Raw genomic sequence first — 11,732 nt, 5'->3', positions numbered from 1 at the left:
AAACAAAGATATATTTTGTTTCATATAGTTCAACACCCATTTTATAACTCGATTAGCAATACACCTACCTTTAACTACCTGCATTTTTAATTTACCAATTAATCTATTAATACATTTTTCAATATTTTCGTAAAATGGAATTTTATCAGGATTTTTAAGTGCATACATATTTTGGTAGTTAATAGTGTATATAATAGTATATAATAGTGTTAATAGTGTATAAACTTCCGGTCCCAAGTTATCATTTTATTATTTTCTGTTGGTCACAGTATCGTTTATTAAACTATGCAGTGACGTGTCTATGGAAGGGCATGGGTATTGATGTGCCGTGGGTAAATACCCAATGGGTAGGTAAATATTTTGGGTATTTGCCGGGTATTTACCCACTAACCAAAAATTTAGGTAAATATTTTTTTTTTAATCTGATCAAACTGTATATTTCTATTTTTTTTTAGATTATATACAATGGATGGAGTCATACAAATAATTTGTGAAGCCAACATAACAGTAGGACCACAGTGATATACGCATGCTCATGGCATCTTTTCAATAATTTTTGGTGCAAATATTAATTAATTGATTATTGAACAAGATAACGATTAACTATTAAGTATAAGTGTTTGTTAAGTTTCAAATTGCATTATTATAATAATATAATTAATTATATTGTATTTGCTACGTCAAAATGATGATCAATAACAATGTTTCGTAAATTTAGAATTAGTGATGCCTAAATTCAATTTTAAGCCGAAAAACAGATTGACATTTGATAAGCATGTGCGCATGCGCAGATGTCACCGGTCCTATAGTTATGTTGACTTCAACCATAGAGTAATATTACTCTAAGACTTCAACTCATTCTATAGGTGTGATATGCGATGATTCTATCCATTGTATATAATCTAAGCTATTTTTACTACTGATAGGTTTCGATATCATATAACTGATACTACAACCATTGATTATAGAATAGATCTATTCTATAATCAATGCTATAACCAAGGTGGACAACAATATTAGAAATTTCAATATTACTGAACCATAATTTCTGAATGAACTACAATGCAATCATTTTTTTATTTCTTCAATAGTATAAACGATCAGCACAATAAGAGTGAGTTAAGTTAAATAATGGCAAATAATAATATTTTGGTCCAGTAGACAAGTTTTCTACTGTATGTTGCATATTTAATTATGCTTCTATTTGGTAATATTTCATTTCATTGAGCATGCCCTGAGTCTATATAATATCAAAGGTTTGTGCATTTAATTATCTCAACAATTCTGTATCATATGCAGAATACTATGCTATTTTAAACGCAAGCCATGGTAATTTGTAAAAAAAAATTTAATTATTGACTCCCACCTCGCTTTACTGACCAAATGATATTTTTACAAAAGGTTGCCTTCCTTATAATTTAATTATAGTAATTCAATCTATCATGAGGGTTGAACTATTACGGTTAGGTCACCATCCAGGATAGTATACAGCATTTCAATAACTATAATAATTATTATGAATTTACTGTTCATATTAATACATAATCTTAATATATATTTTTCTGTTGATAAATACATAATATGTTTATTTTTCATGTCTGGTAAATTTATCTTTACGAGTATATACCATAAGCCATACACTGTACGTAAACTGGATACCGCTATGGATTTTAGCATGTCTTGATAAAATATCTTTATTCATAAAAGATTTCACGCACACTTCGTATTTAAAAATATTAGACGTTAAAAATAACACAACGGTAAAACAAAAATAAAACGTTGCGATGAACATAAAAAACTAAAGAATAAAAACACGAAATGAATAAAAACGCATACGTGTGTAATAGGAGACTAAAGGACGCATTTCGATTTCAAATGTAGTAAGAACTCATAATTTTAGACGATTTCACTAATTTACGGAAAAATTTGTAAAACAAGTTCATAGGGCGATAAATCATATTTCTCTAATAATATAATACTTCATATACAATATAATATTTCCGATTTTTCATGTGATTTAGTATGCATTATATACATATATGATAAGAAAATAGCTTTCTATTTATTTGTTAAGTTTAGTCTTATGATTATCTCATGATAGTCTAATGATTCTTTTTTGTTATCAATGTTCTATAACTTACACATGAAGTCGCTAACATTTTAGGAAATTATGTGTACTCATTAAGCGTTAATTGCAGGGCCATTCCGAAATGGGGCCTTGGGGGTGTCTTACCCCCCCTCCCAAAGAAAACACCCGTCGACGGTCGGCTTGTTTCATTATAATCTAAAAGGACTTAATTTTACTTACGGAAAACAAATATTACATATTTCGTAATACAGTGTATACACGAATAAAATGTATAGAACTACTTATTATACAATATAAAATATTATTATATATAATATATATAATTAAATTGTCAATTTTAAGAATGTGCGATACTAACACATATATACATGTTAAAAAGTAAAAATACAACTACATATAGTTAATTATATTACATACATTGAGTAAAAAAATTGTAGTCGGCATTTTTCATATTATTCACCCTCCTTGATTTTCATCTTCAGGACGGCCCTGGTTAATTGTGTTATGGTTGTAATAATTTTAAATACCTAGTCTTATATTATTCTACATAATAACATTTTAAATAATGATATATGTATGAAGGGAAGGAGAAATGTGCTTTTAAATGTTATCATAATTTTAAATTATATAACATTTATAAAGTCTTAAAATAACATTTTAAGTGATATAATTTCACTTTGGTAAATAATATACGTATGAGGGGAAGAATAGAATACATACTATTTGTAGTAAAACATCAAATACTATATATTTTCTACCAACACATTTATTGTATCAAAAGCTTCATTTATTAAAATTTACTTAATAATTAATACTTATGTATAAAATAATCACATTTTATGGACGGATTAAGTGTAAAACTTGTGCTTTAAACATAGCAAAAATTAATTAGAACATTTAATAAAATAATATAAAAAAAGAACTGAATCAGTAAGATACATTAAAAATGGACTCTTAAAATATAATTTTAAGCAATCTTAATTCTATATTATTATAAACTTAAGTATACTTAAGGGTATAAATAATATTCATTATTAACTAAGTTTCAAAATAAAAAATTCAGTCAAAATGAATTGAGATTAATTAAAAAATAAAATATTTGGACGGTTACACAACAATACAGTTCTACATTCTTTTGACATTAGCAAACTAGATATGTTATTATTTTATTATTGATAGAACTGATAATTCTAAATTTAATTTGGAACTATTTAGCCCACATTAATAAACTACAAATGACCAATGCCATAACAAAAAAGACATTACTTAAAGGAAGGGCAGCTCCAGCTATACGACATTTGAAAGTATCGTACCTAAGAAGAACAAAAAAGTTGTTAATAATTTTATACTTGAACAAACAAGTAGACACTTAAATACCGTGTTTTATTATTATGAAGCATATGCATGAACTCATCTTCCATCATTTGACCATCAAAATAAGTAAAATCTTCTTCCTCAAATGGAAACTCGTAGCCTTGTATACATTCACATTTATATCCACCAGTTTCATAGCCACGTCCCTGAATAGGTACACACTAAAAACACATTTTTTAATAATTAAAATGTAGTATTGTTATAATATTTAGAAATTTATAATTATAACTTAAAAATTGTTTATAATAATAATTTACAAATAAATATAATTAATTAATCATAAAGATAAAAAAATTATATAATATATATCATTAATAATAAAATTAATATCACACTCAGGATGTTAACCAGACTTTAATATAATGTAGTATTTTTTTTTATCTGAACTATTTTAAAATTGGTATGTTTGTAATTGAGTTTTTGCAAACAAAAATACATAAAACTACCTATTATTTTTTAATGATAGTTATTTGTATAGATTTTTCAAGACACAAATTTGGCTACCACATTAATAATAAAAATAAATAAATAAATATCTAAATAAATATTTCTTAATATTATGCTAGTAATCAGTGGTTGTTAACTTTTTTAAAGCAACAAGCCATAATCACAAATAGAAAATATTAAATTATGATTTTCTTTAGCACATAAAAAGTAATACTACAATTTAAAAATAAAATATTTATGTAAAAAAATTTTCTTTTTGAAGCATAAATTGAGTCACATGAAGTAAATAGTTGCAAAAGTGGGCTATAAAAAAATCTCCTAAATTTTTTCATAATACTTAATTAATTAAAAAACAGATAATTTTTTTATAGTTAGTTCACACTAATAGAGAAAAAAAAACTTAAAATAAATATTATCTTACATATGAACTACGTTGATCACATTTATGTGTTCCTTTAAATGCATTAGGTTCATAGAATTTGTGTGGACATTGGTTTATATCAAGACTTAAAAGTGGCATCGTAACTGCAATCGCTCCTCTGAAAACAAATATTATAAATTAACAGTGTTGTTTCATAGACATAATTTTATTTAATGTAAAAACTTACTTAAATTCTAATTTAACCTTAAGACTATCCCAACCAAAAAATGGAACAGAATAGCGAATAAACCAATCCTTAGTTGGACCATTACAATCATAAAAAGGTGCTGACCAATATCCATGATCCACATTTGCAGCTCTATAATATAATTCAAATTTTGTACATAATAATATTATGTTATGTTATAGTTATAATACTATGTTATAGTTTTATTACCTATAGTAAGTAGGATAATAATCAAATTTATTCAAATGATTTCCATCTTCAGTATATCGTAATTTTAACTTTACATAATATTTTTCTAAACTATCAAAGTTAGTAGACCACCGTTGTTTTGTAAAAGTAAACCAATCTTTATTTATATAAACTTCATCTAAAAATTAAAAAAAATCATTTAATTGATATTGAATAATAATAATAGATTTAAAAATTAACCTGTCTTGTTTAATCTGGCTAAATCTTCTACAAAGAATTTACGACCAAAATTGACTGTTTTATAAGCATATGGAGCAAAAAGAGTACGATTAGGAAATTTATTTGTATCCCAATATGTGCCAGCTGACCAAATTTTGAAATCTGCCATTACAATTGCTAATGTTTCTCCAATCATTTCATCTTCTGATAAATGCTTATCAGCTAAACGAGTACCAGAGTAAACTTCTTTTGGATCAGATATCTAAAAATAAATATTTTAATGTTTATGTATTAAGGAAAATTACTATTTAAATAAAAAATGTATTACTTGTAAAAATGCACTAATAAAATTAGCAAGTCGAACAGCCATTTTTGCTTCATTAGAAAATTGTTTATGAGCTCCGAATCCATAATCACCTAAGAGTTCCAAATCTTCCTTTCGGTACCTAAAAATGTCAAATTATAATAGGGTGAAGATTTATTATTTAATATCTTACTCATGACAATTGTTTGGGTTCACTCCTCGTATCGCATTAATAACTTCATGGATATTAATATGAGGATCTTTCACTGAACCCAATCCAGGAGTGAAATTTTTGTACTCAGAATTTTTTTCTAAATATTGCTCACGAAGATATGGATCTAATTGACTTGGAAACACTATTTTACTTTGAAGCCCTTAAAAAAAAAAAAAAAAAAAAAACTTAAGGTATAGAAACATAAAATGAAATTAGTAATATATTTAAAATTTTAAAACCAATTCCAATTAAAATCACTTAAGAAATATAAATAAGTTTTAAACTATCATATAACATTTAACATTGTTATAAGTATAAATCAAATTACTTACATCCAATCTTTTTGCAGTCAAATACTCCACTATAGTACTGTTCAAGTGTTGACCGCTCTATGATTTCTCCAAGGAATGGTCGACGTACTGTATTTCCTAATCGATAACCAGGTAAACATCGACACTGATAACCACCTCTTCGAAAACCCCATCCATCTAATGGTTCACACTAAAATATAAATTTAAATAAATTATAATAATACAAATTATTTGGTTCTTTATTCATCAAATAATTACCAATGTAGTCTCTTCTCTACATTTTGCTGTATCTGCAAAACGGTTAGGACCAGAATTTCCAGCACTTATTTTACATTGATTTATATCTATCCGTTCAAAATCCATTTCTATTACTGATACAGCAGTATAACTAAAATCACAGAATAAAATGAATTAACTTAATTCAATATAATTTTTAAACAAACATACGTAGGGTATTCAATGTGTCTGAATCCAGTGTGTCGAGGATAAATGTCGGCAATTGGAACAACAGCTGCTACTAACCACTTGTTACTACGTCCACAATCAAAATATGGCCTGGTCCATTTAATTGGACCCGGAATGTCATCAGCCCCTTAGTTAACAATACATAGTATGTAATGACAATCATCTAAATAATTATTAATGAGATCATAAAATATTATTGATATCAAATTTACCTGGTGGACCATGAAATGTATGTGTTTCATTTGTATTATTGGCATAACGAATCTCTACTTGGTAAGTAGTCTTAGTATCATGTCGTCCTACAACGTTATCAGGAAGCCATTTAGAATACCTAAAATACAATATATTGTTATAATTTATAAATCTAATTATATTTTTTTATTTAAAATTGAACCAAATAAATACTCACCATTCATTAATTCCATAATGTTTCGATGTATAATCTTGTGTAAGACTTTCATTAGAAAATGCTCCCAAGTCTCTTACAGTAAATGTATTTAGGGTTGAAATCTTTTCTAAATGTATGGGATCGTTGAAGTCGTCAGCTCTAAATATCAATAAAATCTAAGTTTTAAATGAATTTCATTTTGTATAAAATCGATTACCTAAATGTCCTGGGAGCAAAATAGGGAAGTGTTTTATTGAAAAATCCTCTGTATGATGGCGAATAGGACATATTGGGCGCAAAATATATGGCACTAGCATTTATGTGAGAATTAGCTGATACATCAGCGACCGTCGATAAGAAATAATACATCATACCAGGATCATATGTATCATTAATTGCAGGTCTTATAAACCTGGCTTGTGATATGTAACTGTAGAAGAAACCTCGGTTCAAAGCCATATTGCTTAAATGCAACAAAGCGGTACGATTTGGAAACACAGGATTGATAGAAATATCTTTAATGTCTGGTATATGCGACACGGTGTCTTCAGGCAAATAAATCTCACTCAATGGTTGAATACCACAATTATCAGCAGTAATTCTGTCTAATCTGTGACGGATTTCATCCACTGCGTCTTTTGGCTGCCATTCGTACTGGGCGTTTGTCCAGCAGACAAACAAAAACAATAAATACGTAAACAGAAACATTTTTCAAAACAAGACTACCCGATTATTGGACACACATTTCTTAACGATTATATGCACACACAGCAATTGAATTGAAAAGTAGAATTTAATTTTAATAAATTTTTAATGATTAATAAAACGATTATTTATTAAAAAATAACGTTAGTACTGGTAAAAAAAAAACATTTATTATGAAAAATATTACGATGGTGGATGAGGAATTTTTGAATTCAATTGGGTGGAGTTTTGGTAATTACCAATAATATTTGTTTTGTTTATTATAGTGTTAGTTCTAGGTTATCAGTAGTAACTACTTGTTGAATACAATCGGCACAGTGTTGCCAAGATAAGTTCGAATGTATTATTTTATGTAGTTACGTTGTATCACAGAACAATAGTTGTATACGGACGGGCGTGATCTGAAAATGTATATGTGCCGAAATAGAGTATAAAATAGTAAATACCTTACTATAACTACAGACTAAACGTTTAATTCATTTTTATAATGATCATCATTTTTAAATAAAATATAACGGTCAATCAGTGTGAAAATATGAATAATATGTTGTTAATTCGATTGGATGAGTGATGTTTAAGAATGGATACAATTATTTTTATTAAAATTTGCATGAATGGTTGTCCGCTCAGTGAATGGAGATGGAATTGGTGCTCTCTCACTCTCTCTCACTCTCTCTGATAACATTTATGAATGAGAATCTCTGAGATAAGAAAACCATTGACCTAACGGTGAACGAACATTCATAGGCGTTCTATTCAAAATAAACAACCTGACAACAAGTTAAAGCAAAGGCCATTGAACTATATAATGTTTCCGATAACAATAAATATGGCCGTTGTAGTTGATAACTAAGATTGGGATATTAATCCTTTATGAAACCCTAAACTATATCCTTAAAAAATGCCTCTATTCATCAAATACTCTAAATAAAAGCCTTAAAATTTTATTTTTTATTTTTATTATTTTGATATAAATGATATCTTCAAAAATAACTTTAAAATAAGTTTTGTTAGTGTTTAAAATGAGTACTATTGTATTAGGTACTATAATACTTATACTATACAATATGATTACTGGAGATTGGAGTAGCTACCTACTTATTGGTTTTTTATTTAAAAAAATCATATAAACGTGTATTATCTACAATTATTAGATAAACTTTCGTATTTTAATTTATAAAAATAAAACCAGTGTTTGGAAAGTTTCTTTAAAAAAGGAACTCGTTCACATTCAGACTCATCTTGTTAAAAAGGAACTAAATCCTTTACTGTTTCTGTCTTGAAAAAAGGAACTAGTTCCTTTCCTTGTTCCTTAATAAGGAAAATTTTTCGTTCTTCAAAAGTTTATATTTTAATTATTTTATAATATGTAATAGTCAATTAAAAATTTGAGAAAATAAAAATATTTTTCAACTCTTAGCCATGTAATACCAATACGTGAAGTCGAAATTGAACTCATGCTTTCGTCTAACAAAATTATTAATTATTAATTAAAATAATTAATTTGTAATAAGTAGAAAGCGGATTTTTAGGTTTTTACATAGTTTTATTAGCTTTATGCAGATTTACAAAGATAAAAAATGTGGACGATTTATCCATCATAGAGTTCGTAAGAAAACATTTATTTTGTATATTTTAGCATATTTTTGACATTAGAGAATATTTAGCCTATTTTTTATATTTTTGAATATATTCAATTAATGTTCATTATTTTCAAAAAAAAAACATATTTTATTAATTTCTCGAGTTGTGATTTTTCTAGGAAAAAATAATTTGATTGTTATATCTATATTCCTATGTATGGAACTGTTATTCATTTTTTCCCATTTAAATAATTTATCTTTTACCAAGAAATGATGTATACAAGTTGTTCATTGTTTTTATTTAACTATTTTGTTTTTTATATACGAGTATAATTTTATTATATTTATACTCCTATGTATGAATTGTTTTAAATTGTTATATTTAAATAATTTACCTGTAAATAATAAAAATAATAATTTAATTTTTTACCAAAGGAATGACCCATAACAGTAATTCAATGTATTTATTGAACTATTTAAGAAAAAAAAAAAATTATATTATCGCATATTTACAAGTTCAAGGAATATTTAGAGAATATTTTAGGGTTTTTTTTTAACATATTAGCATTATATTTTAAGCTTTTAAGAACCTAAATATCCACTCTTTAGTCATAAGTAATAAAATAACTTGTGAACATGAAATTAATTTATCAAACTGTGTAGGCATCACTCAGCAGATAACTGATTGTACAGAAAAAGAGACATCGCATTAGCTGTAGCCTGTGGGTACGCTTTATAAGTAGAAAATATAATAAATTGTCAACTGTAAATAATATATACCCTTATCATCAAACGGTTTTTCCAGCCACTAGCGATGTCCCACCGATAAAACCACCGCGACAGAATGAGCATTTTGTACACATTATCAATAATTTCGTATAAAAAAAAAGTTTATTTTTAGCTATTTATATTTGCTAGGTTTTTTAAGAAATTTTAAAATTTTTTTCTCATAATTCTAAAAATGATTTAATTACTTTTATTTAAAAATAAATGAACGAAGAAAGGAACGACAAAAATCGTTCATGTTCATCTAAAATGTGAAGAAATTCCAATACATTCCTAAACCTGAATAAGGAACAACGTTCCCGATAAGTTCCTAAAAATGAAACGAAATCCTTTGAATGCGTTCCTTCCAAGCACTGCATAAAACGAATTAGTGACAGTAAAAGCCTATCGCAAAGAAATATTTGGGAAATAATATTAAGTGCATTGAAATTTCAGCTTTATAATGATAACCTCATTAAAACATCTAACTGATCGCTATAAAATTAACTGCTTAGCTTGGTATATGATTTAATTACTTACCTACATGTGCAACGGGATCAAAAATGTGTACAACTGCACTATTTTCAATCACACACATTAGTATTATTTTATATTTTGGAGATTACTTACACTTTTACACTTTAGAGATCGGTGGAATAGTCATTCATCAAGAATTTAAAAAAATAATCAGTGTCACAACTTTTCGAATAATAAAAAATAGTAAATTGCTTACAAAGCCCTACAAAGACACAAATATTCTGCCACAGTATTCCTCCCATAGGCGTGTCTACGGGGGTGGCAGGGTGGGCACCGGCCTCCCCAGCGATGTTCTTGGCCTCTTGGCTTATAATAGTGAAACCATGGATATATATATATATATAGTATCTATATCCGTGGCTGAATGAAAAGTAATTTTAAGTAGAAGGTAAATTTAAATTTTAAATTTATTGAATTTTACTATCTGTAATATTTTAATAAAAAACTGTTTATTGTGTAATAATTGTAAGTAATAAGATGTGTAGAGAAGGTTTATGTATACATGATAAAATATTTATAAAAAATAACTAAGTAGTACAATAGTTAATAGGTCTTATTTATAAGTTTATAGTTGTAATAGCATAGGAAACCAATTTTAAGATTAAAAAAATCTTTAATTTGGCGGGGCGAAAAAATTCTAGCTGCTATATACTTTCCATACAACAAAAATAAGTCACAAATATAGATATAGATTATAGATCGCTGTAGTAAGTAAAAAATTTAAATTTTATAACTGGCCTCCCCAGCCATGGAGGTCTGGACACGCCTATGATTCCTCCTCAAATCGCCTTAATTATCTATCACTTCACTATTCATGTGACTCATGAGCGACGGAATATGGGATTGGGATTTGGCAAAAACTAAATTGTGAAACAAATACTGTTAGAACCTTTTTCTTAGTTTAAAATTAAGATATTAGAATAATCCTTCATTAGTTTTCTATTTGCAAGGGTAAAAAATATGTTATAATTTTTGGACCATTTATATTATATAATAAAAATAAAACAATAGTGAATCACAAGTTAAATTAAATATTAAAGTAATTTGATAAATTAAATGTAAGTTGATCACAAAAAATAATTTAAAATTATGTCCAACGAAAATCTCGAATAATAAAAACCTGTAAGATAGCAAAATTATATATAAAATTAAAAATATTTATTTTCCAATTTAATGAGAGGGGCAGGGCAAATTGAATATTTTTATCGAAACATAAATGTTAATATTTTGTATGAGGTGTCAGTTTCTTTTACTTAGTGATCAATGATGGAATGTTTTTTGTTAAAATGTTTTAGTTGTATGAATAACGAATATATTTGAGTAGGATTATTTAAGGAATAAATACAAGAAGTCGAAACACGTTGCAATTACAGGGGATTTTTTTATTTTTACATTAATTAAAATATTACAATAACTCGATGAAAATCGATAAAAATAAAATTACTATAATTCTATAGTTAATTAATTGCGAACAATAGTATAGTTTAAATAAGCAAAAATTGTTTATTAATTGTAATGTACAAACTTAAATCAA

General features: G+C 26.7%; 1 protein-coding gene across 1 annotated transcript; it reads right to left on the bottom strand.

The window, feature by feature from the left end:
- Window positions 1-3,155: 3,155 nt before the first annotated feature.
- On the bottom strand, window positions 3,156-7,543 carry LOC112679369. Its single transcript, XM_025549146.1, has 14 exons — window positions 6,826-7,543; window positions 6,630-6,767; window positions 6,433-6,551; window positions 6,203-6,347; window positions 6,014-6,143; window positions 5,777-5,945; window positions 5,424-5,604; window positions 5,255-5,372; window positions 4,948-5,188; window positions 4,729-4,885; window positions 4,519-4,650; window positions 4,332-4,449; window positions 3,467-3,624; window positions 3,156-3,402 (listed from the first exon to the last, which is right to left on the bottom strand). Exons 1-14 carry the CDS (start codon window positions 7,314-7,316, stop codon window positions 3,297-3,299), a joined length of 2,403 nt encoding a protein of 800 aa, XP_025404931.1. The 5' UTR covers window positions 7,317-7,543; the 3' UTR covers window positions 3,156-3,296.
- Between the last annotated feature and the right edge of the window lie 4,189 nt (window positions 7,544-11,732).

Source organism: Sipha flava, unplaced genomic scaffold, assembly GCF_003268045.1.
Source record: "Sipha flava isolate LNK unplaced genomic scaffold, YSA_version1 134_pilon_pilon, whole genome shotgun sequence".
NCBI classification, from domain to species: domain Eukaryota; kingdom Metazoa; phylum Arthropoda; class Insecta; order Hemiptera; family Aphididae; genus Sipha; species Sipha flava.
The sequence above is the reverse complement of the archived record's forward strand: the minus strand, read 5'-3'. Positions and strand labels throughout refer to the sequence as shown.

Excerpts from the sequence above, each read along its gene's own strand:
- LOC112679369 (XM_025549146.1), bottom strand. The coding sequence starts at position 7,316 with ATGTTTCTGTTTACGTATTTATTGTTTTTGTTTGTCTGCTGGACAAAC. Across the intron at positions 6,552-6,629 it reads CATTATGGAATTAATGAATG|GTATTCTAAATGGCTTCCTG; the intron begins GTGAGTATTTAT and ends ATTGTATTTTAG. Across the intron at positions 5,605-5,776 it reads TGACTGCAAAAAGATTGGAT|GGCTTCAAAGTAAAATAGTG; the intron begins GTAAGTAATTTG and ends TTTTTTTTTAAG.